The 16,640-nt window shown below is 41.1% G+C and overlaps 1 protein-coding gene across 1 annotated transcript in view; it reads right to left on the bottom strand.

Moving 5' to 3' along the window:
- Window positions 1-378: 378 nt before the first annotated feature.
- The window catches only part of CNDP1 (carnosine dipeptidase 1), a 28,883-nt gene continuing 12,621 nt past the window's right edge, over window positions 379-16,640 (bottom strand). Inside the window, 6 exon segments of the mRNA XM_014781498.2 lie at window positions 379-405; window positions 407-470; window positions 644-791; window positions 2,892-3,033; window positions 4,415-4,579; window positions 5,655-5,815. Coding sequence (XP_014636984.2) covers window positions 379-405; window positions 407-470; window positions 644-791; window positions 2,892-3,033; window positions 4,415-4,579; window positions 5,655-5,815 — 707 coding nt within the window.

The following is a 16,640-nucleotide window of genomic DNA, read 5'->3' as shown; positions in this document are numbered from 1 at the left end:
ATCATGTGTCATGAGCACTTCAGGACCTAGAAAGCAAACTGGAGCAATTACGCCAATCAAATGGCAGGGGGAGAGTCCAATCAAAAAACTGTCCCTGTGCTGGGAGGGCAGAGTGAGTCCAGTCCAGGGACTACTGCAGCAGGACTTGAGGAAATCAAGTTGTTGAAGGTAGCTGGGACTTGAGAGAGACGTGCGACGGGGACATTAAACTGTTTCCAATGTCTGTATCTTTCAAATATTTTATTACTGGTCCAAATGTCCAGTAATAAAGACATGTTAAAGAGGGAAAATATTATTTACTGGACTGAAATTCTCTGGATATTTAGATTCTATTCCTGTTCATGGGTGTGGGAGAGGGGATTTGTCGGTAGGTCAGATCTAAGCTGCAAGGTTCCTCTCATTGTTAATGCAGCTTAGCCATCTCTAGGAAAAAGGCAGCAAATAATTTGGATCCCTCTATGTAGTTCCACCTAACAAAAGAAGAAATAAAGAGAAACTGTTATTTCCATTCAAATGATGCAGGAAAAGTCTACAATTTAAACAGGAAGATTTGATGATATAAATTCAATCTCAAGTACGTAGCATGTCAGAAGTTACAGATGTGGAGACCCTGAGGTTTGTGCTCCCCCAGGAATCCGCTAACCTGTTGATTTTCTCATTCTGTGCGTGTTCTCCATCATCAACAGCGCCCAGCGGGAGCATCATCACACTCTTTTGGATAACATCCTGGAATATATTGGCAATTGGTATGGTTGATCCATCCCGGATCATATCTGGCTCTGTCCCAAATACTGAAACACAGGAAAAGAAGGCATTGAATAAAATAATGACAAGACTACCCCCAGTAATCTCCTCAAATGTAGTGTTTGCTTTATCTTTCTTTTTTCTTCTTTTTCTTCTTCTTTTTTTTTTTACCATTAAATTTGGTGCCTGGGATAAGTAAGCTTCTTGATATCAGGCAATTTATATTCTAAAATAGTCAATACAGTCAAGAAGAAAACCGTGGTTGCCTTATTTAGTATTATCTGCTTTTAAAAAATATTTTTAAATAAAATTTTTATTTTAAACTAATTTTAGACTTACAGAAAAGTTGCACAAATCGTACAGAGAGAATTCTCATGTATTTCTTGCTCTACTTTCCCTAATGTTAACATCTTATATAACTATTGTACAGCTTTCAAGAATAGGAAGTTAACATTGGAATACTCTTATTAACTAGACTCAGACCTTATTTGAATTTCACTCTTTCCCTTCTGCTGTACCAGGATCCAATCCAGAACCCCACACTGCATTTTGTCATTACTCCTTAGTCTCCTCTTGTCTGTGACTGTTTCTCAGTCTTTTCTTGTCTTTCATGAACTTGACCCTCCTGAAGAGTACTGATCAGTTGTTTTGTAAAACATCCCTCAATTTGGGTTTGTCTGACGTCTTCTCCTGATCAGAAGAGGTCATGTGTTTTTGGCCAGAGTACCACAAAAAGATGTACCTACCTACTTTTATGGTCGCTTCATGAATTAAATATTAGGAAAGTGGGACTTCAGTGTTTGGTGTTTCTTTTGTAACCAATATACAAATAAATAGCTGTACTCATCTATCACCTGAATGTTGCAGTGTTTGTACTCAACTTTCAAGGTATCCCATGAAGTAGTTTTAATGGATATCCTAGGGTCTAGAAAGAGATGAGTTCAAACCTTCTAGGCTAGAGGACAAGTTGCCAGAGATGGAGTGGGAATGAAAAATAAAACGAAGACACAAAAGAGAACATGCCACGTCTTCTGTATCCACAGATCAGGGTGTGAATGTGAATAAAGATAAGGTACAGTCATGCATTGCTTAACAACGGGATACGTTCTGAGAAATGCATCATTAGGTGAGATCCTTGTTGTGCAAACATCATAGAGTGTACTTACACAAACCTAGGTGGTATAGCCTACTACATACCTAGGTTCTATGGTACTAATCTTATGGGACCACCAATGTATATGCACTCCGTTGTTGAGGAAAAGTTGTTACATGACGCATGACTGTGCTTTGTCAGCAGAACTGGTTTAGCACACAAATAGACCAAAAGATGCCTTATGAACTCCTGCATTTTCCTGTATTTCAGTTCTTTACTGTTGAACTTGACATTTCAATCACACATCTCTCTTCAGCCGGCATTCCATTTACCTTCCTAACTCTTCTTCCTCTTTTCTTCACTCCCAAATTTTACTGATAAAATACTGCTACAATTGGGGGCAGTGGGGATGAATATGTAGGGAAGTATGGCTCTAAGTCTTGGACTTGTCCTCTCATTTTTGATATCTGTGTCCCTTGTACTGATAGAGATAGAGAACTAGTGCTCTAAGGAAGTCTGGGGGCCATTAAACCCAGACCTCTGTGACCGGAAAGAGCAAGTCCCCCCAGGGCAGCCCGGTGCCAGCTTGCTTACTCACTAAATTGTAGCTTCTTCATGTTTAACTCCAGAGCATTTCCTTTATTTTCAAGCAAGTTCAGCTGCGCTTTTAAAAGTTTTTATATGTTGGCCATCATTTCCATGAGTTTTGTAGCAGAAGGGTCAGGGGGTTTCCAAGTCCATCATTTTGCCCCAAATTCAGGTCTCCAGAACGTGAATTTGAACACTGGCTTTGCCACTTCTAGCTGGGTGCCCTTCAGCAAATTATTTAATCTCTTCACACCTTAATTTGTACACTGGGGAAGGCTGTTGGGAGGATTCATGAGACAGTGTGTAACAAGAGCCCTCAGCAACATCGTTTACCCTCAGTAATGCAGCGTGTATAAAAGGAGAGTCCATATGAAAGTTTTAAACGTGTCTGCTTTATCCACGGCCCCACCAGCCACCACCACTTGATCCCAGTGTAAACTGGCAATTGAAATAGCATAAGTCTAACCTGTTTTGATGGCTCTTTTTGCTGCAAGATACTGATTATCTTTAATATTTGCGATCCATGGGTGTAGTCCTAGTGCCATAGAAACAGCCATCTGGTTGGAACTATTTCTTTTGGAAAATATGTATTCAAGATGCTGCTTCACCTAAAAGGTAACATTTTCAGTTGTAAGAGAAAATTTCAAGTTACTCTCTCATACAATGAATATATTCGAGCCTTTTATCAAGAAACTGATTGAAATTCCAACCTGACACATTCAAGCATTCTGATTTTACCTTAATTCTTCCAGAGAGAGGATAAGGAGTGAGCAGTCTCCAGGACTGAGAGCTTCACCCAGTGGGAGAAACACTTGCTGTCACTCCCCTCCTCTCCCTAGACCTTCCAATCCTCAGTCCAGCCCCCACCCCATCCTGATCACAATGTCTGACTGTTAATGTTGGGTTATTATGAATTTGGGTAATTCTGAAACCTTGAATGATATTCTGAGTAATATGAATATGATGAATGTTGTGAAGTAATTATGAAACACAATGCAAGTAAAACTTCTCAATCTCAATATCCCTCTCTTTGGACTTATCAGCACCTTAATGAATATTTTGGGAACATTATGCATTTGGAAATTTCTGACAAGTGGGAGCAATTGCTGTGAAGGAAGCTCGTTGTCAGTGTCCTCCTTCCCCTGGGCTCCATTCCAGTTGCTACTGTGGAAATTGTCTCGAGAAAAACTCCATACTCTGAAATAGTCCTTCCATTCATTCCTTCAACAAACATTTATTGTACACATGTCATGTGGCAGGAACTGTTCTAGGTTCTGGGACATAGCTGTGAGCAAGATGAAGAAGGTCCTGCGCTTGGGGAAAGTGTAGGCTGTGAGAAAGAGGAACAGTCTATCCAGAAAGGGAGGGAGGGAGGAAAGATGGAAAGAAAAAAACGGAGGGATGGAGAGAGGAGGGAGGGCCTTCTAGAATGTGATTAGTGCTAAGACAATAAAAGAGGACCACGGACGGAGAGGGTGGGAGGAGGTATGTCTTGAGCCCACTTATTCTGAGTCTACTTTCTGTTAAACTTGAGGGAAACTGATGATAGGTTGATACATTAGATGTACAACTCCTTCCAGATACGAACGTTTTCACTAAAATGGCTGCTTTCAGGGTGTTGATTTCAGACTTCATGGACAAACTAATGATGGGGGCTGGGGATTTTCTGACTCAGTCCAGCCATAGGCAGTTAGCTTCTCCATCTGTGTGTAAAACCAATCTTGCCTTTATATCCACCATTTAATTATCAAAAATTTCCCATCACTCCAACTCCAAATGGTTATTTATCTGATGACTGTAATTGCATATAATTGAGGAGATATTTTTACCGAACAAAAGTTATATTGGTTTCTTGACATTTGTTCCAGTCCCTTTTGTATTGGAAAAAAAATGATATGGCAGTGCGAACAGCTGAACTGCTCTCTGGCACGTGGCACATGGTGCTCAGGAATGGTGCTGCTGGGCAGAGGAGCAATGCACGTCTGTTACCTGCTTTTCCACCACAGACGTATTCATGTGAGGGACTAGACGGATTGAAAACTTTCCTATAACTCGGCCAGGTATGACTGTTTTAGCTCCAGGCTCATCAAACGCACCCTCAATCCCGTGAATAGAGAGAGATGGGTACCTCCATAGGTGCATTAGAATTTCCTCCTAAATTAAATAAAAGTATTTTATTATATGAAAGCACATTTAATTAAAACTTAGTTGAATTATATTGTTTGTATCACCAATTTCTATACATCTGGGACACTGTTAATGACAAGTTAATTATCACCTCACTTAGATATGTCTGGACAAATAGTACAAGTGGACTTTTCCCTCAGGACACTAGATCCTCTGCTGCCTTCGCCTGCCCAAGCTGTTCCCATTGGCAAGGGCCCCTCATCACCGAGCTCTCAAGTTTGCAGTTAATAGATGGCAAAGGGGCCCTTTCAGAAACTTGGGTTCAATTATAAATTTCTATCCCAGTCATTGCAATGATAACTTGTGTGCTAAATGCATTTTATTTTTCAGAAGGCTTCAAAGAACTCTGCAGATGTTTGAGCCAGTTTTCTCTCTTGTTATTGCCACCATAGGGCTAGTCTGAGGAAGAGTTATACTTAATAATAAACTCCACCACTCTCTTCTGCATGATTCTCCCTCTCTTGGCTGTTCACCCAGGAACCAGCCATAGCTACCAAACAGGTTAGCAGACGAGTGTTTTCAAAAGAAGGAGAAGGAGAAGGGAAAAGGGAAAAATCTAAATTTGCCATTCACAAACACTTTTGGCTCTGGGTCTACTTACTACACTGAGGCAGCAATGTAGCAATTTACAGATTAGCCCCTAAGGCTCTTGGTTTTGTCTAGAAAAATGAACAATTAGAGGTCTTGAAGCTGGAACAATCCCAGACTATTCTCAATTTAAACAGATAGGAAGGCCAGCTCACTCGCTGAAGGCTGGCATGGGATTGAGTCTAATAAACTGATTTAGAAAAGCATATCTGTGAAATGAGAAATTGCTTCATGGTTATGTACCTGAGGCCAGTGCCTGCAGGACCCAGATAAAGGTCTGGTTGATCTAGACCACAGGGAAGTGGCCATGAAAGTGAAAATATGCCCCAGAATTAACATCTGCTTTCAGTTCTAAGATGTACAGATTAGCAGGACACAGTAAATTAGGCCTTGGGAAAATATGATTTATTATTGTCATTCCCAGCTCAGATTAATCATCAACTTGTGGCCATACCTTGGTGTCAAACAGAAATTTCTTAACCTGGCTGGTATTCTGGTATTCTTCTAGGTCCAGATCAATGGCTTCATACATTTCTTTTTCCTCTTCTGTAAGAGGAGCCACGTGGTCATAGATTCCAGGGATCAGAATATGACCTGATGAGTCTACAAGGCTACCTACAGGATACACACAAGAAACAAAGCCAGGCGGAGTTACCAGTGTGCTGACACCAGTATCAATGACCATAGGAGACTCTCCTGGGGTTGTAGCAGGCCTTGTGACGGGCCTTGGTCCCCATGGCTGAGCCACTGGAGCAACTCACATCCCAGAGGTGATGGTCAGTGGAAGGATCTGGTCACCAGCTAGACTCAGCCTGAGTTGGACCCACTTGAACGTCTACCTGGTCAATGGAGGGATAAAAACACATGGGTCTGTAGTAAATTACACTGACTGTGATTTACCTGCATTACATTCAAGTTCTCAACTCTACCTTTATATCATAAACCAGGTTTGGTTTTTTAGTTTTCTCTTATCCTGAGTTAAAAACGAATACATGTTCATTATAAAAAAATTTTAGGGGCTGGCCCAGTGGCACAAGTGGTTAAGTGCACATGCTCCGCTGCAGCAGCCCGGGGTTCACTGATTCAGATCCCGGGTGCGCACCAACGCACCACTTGGCAAGCTATGCTGTGGCAGTGTCCCAAATAAAGTGAAGGAAGATTGGCATGGATGTTAGCCCAGGGCCAGTCTTCTTCAGCAAAAAAAGAGGAGGATTGGCAGATGTTAGCACAGGGCTGATCTTCCTCAGGAAAAAAAAAAAAAAGAGTGACATCAGCATCCTGGCGGAGTGAGCTTCTCCCATTGAACTCTCCCCCTCTAAGACACAACAAAAAGGACATTTATATTCCAACAGAAGCTATTCACATGACACAGGGGACGTCTGAGGCACCCAGGCAGCCGTACACCCGAGGATGGAGGTGCTGGAATCTCCAGAGTAAGTGGAAGGAGCTGCTTCGGCTTGGCCTGTGCTCAGGCTCCAGCTGACTTGGCGCCAGCAACTTCAGCCCAGCACACTCCAGTTCCAGCTTCTTTGGCCCAGTGGCACTCCAGCTTGTCCTTCTTTGGCCCAGTGCACTCCAGTTCCAGCTTCTTTGGCCCAGCAGCACTTCAGCTGCAGCTGATTCAACCCACCCACACCTGAGCCCCAGCTGCTTTGGCCTAGCTGCACTCCAGCTCTGGCTGTTTCCACGCTTCCCCCCCAGCAACCTCCACTCAGCCATGCCTCAGATCAGCCAGGGGCCAACAAGAGTGCTCATGGATTGAGGCGGGCGAGAATACACAGCCCCTGACCCCACCCAGTGGCAGCAAGAGGAAACTGTGACCATATATTTTCAGTATGAGGAAAGGTAAGCCAACTCCAACAGGCACCATGCAAAAACATATTAAATCTCCAGACCAAAAGGAAAATGACACGCACCCAGAAGTCAACCCAGAAAGCACAGAAATGTATAACCTTAATGACAGAGAATTCAAAATAGCCATCATAAAAAAGCTTAATGAAATACAAGAAAACACAGACAGACAATTCAGTGAAATTGGGACTTTCTTCACAAAAGAGCTTGAAACTATAAAAAAAAAAAAACAATCAGAACTCTTAGAGATGAAAAACACAATAGAGGAGATAAAGACAAATCTGGAAGCCTTAAGCACCAGAGCTGACAATGTGGAGGAAAGAATTAGCAATATTGAGGACAGCAATGCAGAAATGCTCCAGATGGAGGAGGAAAGAGAACTAAGACTAAAAAGAAATGAAGAAACTCTCCAAGAAATATCTGACTCAATTGGGAAATCCAACATAAGGATTATAGGTATTCCAGAAAGAGAAGAGAGGGAAAAAGGAGCAGAGAACTTGTTCAAAGAAATAATATCTGAGAACTTCCCAAACCTGGGGATGGAGCTGGAAATACCAGTGAATGAAATAAATAGATCTCCTAAATATATCAACAGGAAAAGACTCTCTCCAAGGCATATAGTAGTAAAGCTGGCAAAAGTCAATGACAAAGAAAAAATATTAAGGGCAGCTAGACAAAAAAAAAATAACATACAAAGGATTTCCTATCAGGCTCTCAGCCGATTTCTCGACAGAAACTTTACAGGCTAGGAAAGAGTGGAACAATATATTCAAAATTCTAAAGGACAAAAACTTTCAGCCAAGAATACTCTATCCAGCAAAAATATCCTTCAGATATGATGGAGAAATAATAACTATCCCAGATAAACAAAACTAAGGGAGTTCATGGCCACAAGACCCCCACTACAAGAAGTGCTCAAGAAGGCCCTCATGCATGAGAAAAAAAAGAGAAAGGGGGTTCAAAGTTTTGAACGAGGAGGAAAATAGGTCTACAAAACCAGAAAAATTGCAGTCCTCTATCAAAATAGATTAGCAAACACTTCAATATAAAACCAAAGATCAAGAGGAGGTAAGCAGCAAGCATAAATATAACCTCATCATGTCAAACACGAACTCACAACACAAGAAGGAATAAGATGTGACAACAATAACTTAGAAGGGGAAGAGGAAAGGGATCAAATTGACTTAGTCTAAGGGAATATGAGGCCATCAAAAAATGGACTATCACATCCAAGAGATTTTTTATACAAACCTCATGGTAACCACCAACCAAATAATCAGACCAGAATCACACATGATAAAGAAAGAGAAAACTAAGAGAACCCCCATATAGAACTACCAAACTGCATTGGTAGTCCAAAACACATGGAAGGAGAAACAAATGAAGTGCAAAAGAACTGGAAAAAGAGTGATAAAATAACAACAAGCCCCCATATATCAATAATTACCCTAAATGTAAATGGACTGAACTCTCCAATCAAAAGACACAGAGTGGTGGGATGGATTAAAAAACAAGACCCAACAATATGCTGCCTCCAGGAAACACATCTCAGTTCTAAAGACAAACACAGGCTCAGAGTGAAAGGATGGAAGACAATACTCCAAGCTAATGGCAAACAAAAGAAAGCAGGTGTTGCCATACTTAAATAAGACAAAGTTGACTTCAAGATAAAACAGGTAATGAGAGACAAAGAGAGACAATATATAATGATAAAAGGGACACTCCACCAAGAAGACATATCACTTTTAAATATATATGCACCCAATATAGGAGCACCAAGGTACATAAAGCAACTATTAACAAACCTAAAAGGAGATATTAACAAGAACACAATAATAGTAGGGGATGTTAACACCCCACACTCATCAATGGACAGATCATCCAGACAGAAAATAAATAAGGGAATAATGGACCTAAATTAAAAACTAGATGAGATGGACTTAATAGACATATACAGAGCACTCCATCCAAACACAGCAGATTACACATTCTTCTCAAGCGCATGGAACATTCTCAAGAATAGACCATATGTTGGGAAACAAGACATGCTTATATAAATTTAAGAAGATTGAAATCATAACAAGCATCTTTTCAGACCATAATGCCATGAAGTTAGAAATCAACTACAAGAGAAAAACTGGGAAAGTAACAAAGCTGTGGAGACTCAACAACATGCTACTAAACCACCAATGGATCATTGATGAAATTAAAAGAGAAATCAAAGCATATCTGGAGACAAATGAAAATGAAAATACACCGTACCAACTCATATGGGATGCAGCAAAAGCGGTCCTGAGAGGGAAACTCATAGCAATACAGGCCCACCTTAACAAACAAGAAAAAGCCCAAATAAGCAACCTCAAACTACACCTAACAGAATTAGAAAAAAAGAACAAACAAAGCCTAAAGTCAGCAGAAGGAGTGAAATAAAAATCAGAGCAGAAATAAATGAAATTGCAATTAAAGAAACAGTAGAAAGGATCAATGAAACAAAGAGCTGGTTCTTTGAGAAGATAAACAAAATTGACAAACCCTTAGCCAGGCTCACCAAGAAAAAAAGAGAGAAGGCTCAAATAAATAAAATTAGAAATGAAAAAGGAGAAATTACAACAGATACCACAGAAATACAAACGATCATAAGGGAATATTATGAAAAAGTGTATGCCAACAAATTGGATAATCTAGAAGAAATGGATAAATTCCTAGACTCATACAACCTCCCAAAACTGAATCAAGAAGAAATAGAGCATCTGAATAGACCAATCACAAGTAAAGAGATTGAAACGGTAATCAAAAACCTCCCAAAAAATGAAAGTCCAGGACCAGATGGCTTCTCTGGAGAATTTTACCAAACATTCAAAGAAAACTTAATACCTATCCTTCTCAAACTATTCCAAAAAATAGAGGAAGATGTAACACTTCCAAACACATTCTACGAGACCAACATCACCCTGATACCAAAGCCAGGCAAAGACAATACTAAGAAGGAAAACTACAGACCAATATCCCTGATGAACATGCAAAAATCCTCAACAAAATATTGGCAAACTGAATACAGCAATACATTAAAAAGATCATACACCATGATCAAGTGGGATTTATACCAGGGACACAGGGATGGTTCAACATCTGCAAATCAATCAATGTGATACACCACATTAACAAAACGAGGAATAAAAACCATATGATCATCCTCATAGATGCAGAGAAGGCTTTTGACAAGATCCAACATCCATTTATGATAAAAACTCTCAACAAAATGAGTATAGAAGGAAAGTACCTTAACATAATAAAGGCCATATATGACAAACCCACAGCCAACATCATACTCAATGGGGAAAAACTGAAAGCCATCCCTCTGAAAACAGGGACAAGACAAGGGTGCCCCCTCTGACCACTCTTATTCAACACAGTACTGGAGGTTCTGGCCAGAGCAATTAGGAAAGAAAAAAGAATAAAAGGAATCCAAATAGGCAACGAAGAAGTGAAACTCTCGCTGTTTGCAGATGACATGATCTTATATATAGAAAACCCTAAAGAATCTATTGGAAAACTATTAGAAACAATCAACAACTACAGCCAATTGGCAGGGTACAAAATCAACTTACAGAAATCAGTTGCATTTCTATATACCAACAACGAACTAACAGAAAGAGAACTCAAGGAGACAATCTCATTTATAATTGCAACAAAAAGAATAAAATATCTAGGAGTAAATTTAACCAAGGAAGTGAAAGACCTATACAATGAAAACTATAAGACATTATTGAGCAAAATCAATGATGACATAAAGAAATGGAAAAATATTCCAAGCACTTGGATTGGAAGAATAAACATAGTTAAAATGTCCATACTACCTAAAGCAATCTACAGATTCAATGCAATCCCAATCGGAATCCCAAGGACATTCTTCACAGAAATAGAACAAAGAATACTAACATTTATATGGGGCAACAAAAGACCCCATATAGCTAAAGCAATCCTGAAAAAGAAGACCAAGGCTGGAGGCATCACAATCCCTGACTTCAAAACATACTACAAAGCGATAGTAATTAAAACAGCATGATACTGGTACAAAAACAGACACACAGATCAATGGAACAGAATTGAAAGTCCAGAAATAAAACCTCATATCTAGGGGCAGCTAATCTTTGACAAAGGAGCTAAGGACATACAGTGGAGAAAGGAAAGTCTCTCCAATAAATGGTGCTGGGAAAACTGGACAGCCACTTGCAAACGAAAGAAAGTAGACCACCTTCTTTCACCATACACAAAAATTAACTCAAAATGGATCAAAGACCTGAAACTATAAAACTCCTGGAGGAAAATACAGGTAGTACACTACTCGCCATCAGCCATAAAGGGATCGGGGCCGGCCCAGTGGCGCAAGCGGTTAAGTGCGCGTGCTTTGCTGCGGCAGCCCGGGGTTCGCCAGTTTGGATCCTGGGTGCGCACCACCGCACCACTTGCCAGCCATGCTGTGGCGGCGTCCCATATAAAGTAGAGGAAGATGGGCATGGATGTTAGCCCAGGGCCAGTCTTCCCCAGCAAAAAGAGGAGTATTGGCAGATGTTAGCTCAGGGCCGATCTTCCTCACACACACAAAAAATTAATTAAAAAAAAAAAAGCTATAAAGGGATCTTCTTGAATTCCATGTCTACTCAGACAAGGGAAACAAAAGAAAAAATAAACAAGTGGGACTTCATCAGATTAAAGAGCTTCTACAAGCAAATGAAACCAGGATCAAAATGAATAGGGAACCCACCAGCTGGGAAAAAATATTTGCAAACCATATATCTGACAAGAGATTAATCTCCATAACATATAAAGAACTCACACAACTGAATAACGAAAAAACAAACAACCCAATCAAAAAATGGGCAGAGGAAATAAACAGACACTTCTCCAAAGAAGATATACAGGTGGCCAATAGGCACATGAAAAGATCCTCAACATCACTAGTCATCAGGGAAATGCAAATCAAAACCACACTAAGATATCACCTTACACCCATTAGAATGGCTATAATCACCAAGACAAAAAGCAACAAATGCTGGAGAGGCTGTGGAGAAATGGGAACCCTAATCCACTGCTGGTGGGAATGCAAACTGGTGCAGCCTCTATGGAAAACAGTATGGACATTCCCCAAAAAATTAAAAATAGAAATACCTTATGATCCAGCTATCCCACTACTGGGTATCTACCCAACGAACCTGAAATCAACAATCCAAAGAGGCTTATGCACCCCTATGTTCATTGCAGCATTATTCACTATAGCCAAGACATGGAAGCAACCCAAGTGTCCCTCACTGATGAATGGATAAAGAAGATGTGGTGTGTGTATATATATATATATATATATATATATATATATATATATATATATATACCATAAAGAAAGACAAAATCGTCCCATTTGCAACAACATGGATGGACCTGGAGGGTATTATGTTAAGTGAAATAAGACAGAAAGAGAAAGACAAACGGCATGATTTCACTCATATGTGGAAGATAAACCAACACACACACAGATAGAACTGTTTGGTGGTTACCAGGGGCTAGGGGGGTGGGGGGTGGGCACAAGGGGTGGAGGGATGCACATATATGGTGACTGATAAACAATAATGTACAACAAAAATGTCACAATAAAACAAAAAAGAATTGGAAAAAAAAAAAATACTAGCCACCTGTGGAAGAAATAGCTTGCTGCCTTCACAGTAACAAGTCTTCCCTGGTACCTTGTTGAGGAGGATGGCAGCTGAGATGTAGGTGAGGGTTGTTGCGGGGGCTTATGAGAAAGCCCTCCTTTGCTCCTCTTCCTCTTCCTCCTGCCTCCTCCCTGGATCAGATACATGATGGCTGGTGCTTCAGCAGGCATCGTGGGTCATGATAGAACTGTGAAGACGCAGACTTTGGGCTAAGTGTGGCAGAGCATAAGCTAGAAAGAGCCTGGGACCTTGTAACGTGGAGCTCTCATACAGCCTCGGGCTGCTTACCTCCAGGTGCCTCTTACATGGGAAAAAGATAAAGCTCTCTCTTGTTTACAACACACACACACACAAAAAGAATGTCTGGTAGAGCTTCCCTTGGAAGACTATCTAAAAGACGTCTCAACAAGTGTGGGGACAGACATATCCAACATTTCAACCAACTACAAGGAAAAAAAGTCTTTTTAATGAAATCTGGCATTATTTGTGATTTTTAAAAATCAGATTGCCTTATAAGTTTAATGTTTGGGCCTCAGAGTCTTTGTTTTTTAAAGATCACTGATTATTATGGTCTAGGTATCCTACCGGCCTCAGAGGAAAAGAGAAGTACTTGCAAAATGTCAATCAGAATGAAAAGCAAAAATGGTTCAAAAGTGCATAATACCAATGTTTATAAAAGGCCTTGTAAATTTGTGATTTTATTTTTAATTTTGGTTTGAAATAAAATTAAAATTTACAGAAAAAAATTTTTAAGTATATATGTTTATGTGTATACATACATACCTGAGAAACTGAAAATCATCATTCCTTCTCAACTTCTCTCCCCCTACACAGACCATAATAATATAGTAAATACTCATCTTTAAACAAAAGCATAATAACCTTAAGGTCTAGTCTATGAGAAACACGTCATGACCACAAAAGCCTCCATAGTGAGTAAGCAGATACACAAGTCTGTTCTTTATGGAAGAGTTTTGGGATCAATAGGAATGGAGGAAAATCCCAAATGAATATCTATAAAAGAAGCAGATGTCGAGATTTAGTAAACACTGCTCACCGTCTTGAGAAAGTACTTATCAAAGATACAATGCAACCAGCAAGTAGACTAATAGAAATGACAGGAAAATGTCTCTAGGGCAGCCAACTTAATCCTCAATCCATCTGGGTACTTTTATTCAAGTAAAGACACTTCGTAAATATATGCTCCATATTCTTAATGTGACAATGTCTTTCTTGACAATGTCAGAAAATTACTGCGAAGCACTGTATTTTCAAATACTTCTGTTAAAGACAACAATTACAAAGCACAGAGATGAAGTTTCTATGAGAACAGAGGCATTACACCTAGTTATTGGACACCTGCTGTGTTCCAGGCACCAGATGAATGAATATATAAGAGGGCACTGTCTCTGACCACAAAAGGCTAAGTAACAAGTGTGACCCCACATGAGTGGACCACCAGGTGGCTGGCTCTGTGTAGACACAATTAAAGCCAAGGTAAACACCCTACCAAAATCTACAGTAGTAGGGATGGCAGGAGTGCAATATGTAATGGGCTTCCCAAGACTTTGAGAATGATCATAGACAGCAAAGCCCTGACGTTTGAGGTTGTGAATGCAGCAAAATGTGAAGGGAAGGCTTCACCTTTCTCATTTTCAACCACATCCTCCTTGAGTCCTCTCTCCTGGTCCTCTTAAGAGTTTTCCCAGACTTGTATAACTGCCCTTCGGGGACAGTACCGCAGATTGCTGTGCAGGTATCAGCCTCCCTGCAGGTCCTGAGTTGTGGAATTCCCCTCATTTAGCCCAATAAAGCATACTGTACATTGAATAAATGATACAAACCCATTAGTAAAATTCAAGTCAGAAAAATAAGTTGAGCACTGAGTGATTGGGACTGTCATTGATTCACAGTCCACCCACCCTGTAGCATGCTCACCAAAATCAAAACCAAACATCAACCTACCACTGATAACACAATCATGAAGTCTTCCCTTTAGTGTATGTCCCTGAACTTCTGCTGACATTCTTTTCTGCAAGGACAGAGCTGCAGAGATGAATAACAGATAGACTCTGCTCATAATCCAGCCAGAAGATGCAGGGTAAAGAAATAACTGCGGGTCCACGTGCAAAGAACTCTAAAGAGGAGCACACCATCAGGAGCACAGAGAGCAGACTGAACCAGCCAGGGAGGGAGCGTCGGGAAAGCCGACCACATCACTCGGGCCTCAGAGGTTGAGTAGGACGCAACGGCACAGTCTCAGTGGTGAGAAGAGAGAGGCGTGTCTGAGATGTCAAGGTTAACAAGAAAGACCTGAAATATTCTAGCAGCCAGGATGCTCAATGTCCATCTAATTGGAATGAGCTGTGACATTTTCCCTGTCATTTTAGCTGGTGTTGCCAGACATTACCATAGTGTGTGTGTTTGTGTGGCGGGGTGGGGGTGGGGATGTGGTGCAGTGTTGGGGGGATTCAGATGTCATTAGCAAATCAAGCTGTGATTTGAGCAGCATGGGCTGTCTACACAGCACTGCACGTCTCCAGCAGAACTGCCCGGCCCAGTCCTCGGCGTAGTTTGAAATCACGGATCCTATTTTCTCAGGATGCAAGGCAGCCTTCCCAGCTGCTGGCTTGGGATGTGCCGGCGGACACACATCCTAACAGAATAGAAGGTGATGTCCTCCTTTTCCTTCCCTTTTCATTCACTGGCAGAGAGGTCTAATTAGAGAGAGGTGTGATTAGAGAGAGCTCTGGGGGTCTGCTCGGTACTCTCTGCCCCAATGGAATCTCCGTCCAGGGGTGGGGACGGGAAAACGCCAATGTGTGTGCCATGCAGATAATTCTGCTTCACGTATCCTATTTTGGTGTTTCTTTGCCTAGTGCTTCAATATTGAGTGTATTTTCATGAAAACAGGACGCTTAAGAGTCCATCTCCCCTTTCTCATTTTCCACTTGAAATCATGATCCTCTGAATGTGAGGTAGTTTCTGCAGCCACAGGTCCCTCAGCCAGGAGCCCAGGCTTGGGACATGCCTGGGAGGAGAGGGGGCCGCCTTTGAGAACTGCCCATAGGAAACGGAATACTCCATCCCCAGGAGTCTTCTTGGAATTTCAACATTTTAATAATGTTGGATATTTGGTATTTATAAAAACGCCCTGGGCCCAGTGATCTTTTCTGCTTTGTGGCTTTTAGGAGAGTGCAGGGAGTGGGAAATGTCTGCAAAGAGGAAAGCACAGAGGAGAGAGCTCTCCGTGTAAACACGAGGACTCCACTCCCCACCTCCCGCTTCCCCAGCACACTGCACTGAAGTCTCCTTGAAGCCAAGGAACTTACTGATTTCCCTTTGTATCCCCTAACGAAGATTCCCATGCCTTTTACATAGTTGGCACTCAGTAAACGTTTGAGACCTACTAGTAATCATGATGGTTATCAGGATCATACAGATGAGGAACTTGAAGGACAGAGAGGTTAAGAGACTTGTGCGCGGTCACATAGCAGCGGGGCGGCTGCCATCTGGATTTCCATTTCCTGACTGATGTGTAGGGCACCTGCCAGCCCACAGGAGGAGGACAGGATAGAACCAGCTCTCCCACGACATGACATCCTAATCTGCAGTGGCCTGAGGTGGGGTGTGGAAGTCAAGACGCTATGTGGATTTCTCTTCAAGAGCTCAGAGGGACAGCAAGCAAAATTCCTCCTTATCCTCTGAGCAATACTGAAACTCAACCTCTGTCCTTATGTATTTGTACAAACCATATGAAAACCATATAGAGGGCCAATCCAGAATCACTTTGTTATGGATTGATTATTTGATTTGTTTCAAAAATTAAAGAAAGTGAAACCATGCGATGTTCGTTATGTTCATGATCCTGATCTGACTTT

Source organism: Ceratotherium simum, chromosome 14 (genome assembly GCF_057802395.1).
Source record: "Ceratotherium simum simum isolate JZ-2026a chromosome 14, ASM5780239v1, whole genome shotgun sequence".
NCBI lineage: Eukaryota > Metazoa > Chordata > Mammalia > Perissodactyla > Rhinocerotidae > Ceratotherium > Ceratotherium simum.
This window is presented reverse-complemented; position numbering and strand designations above follow the sequence as displayed.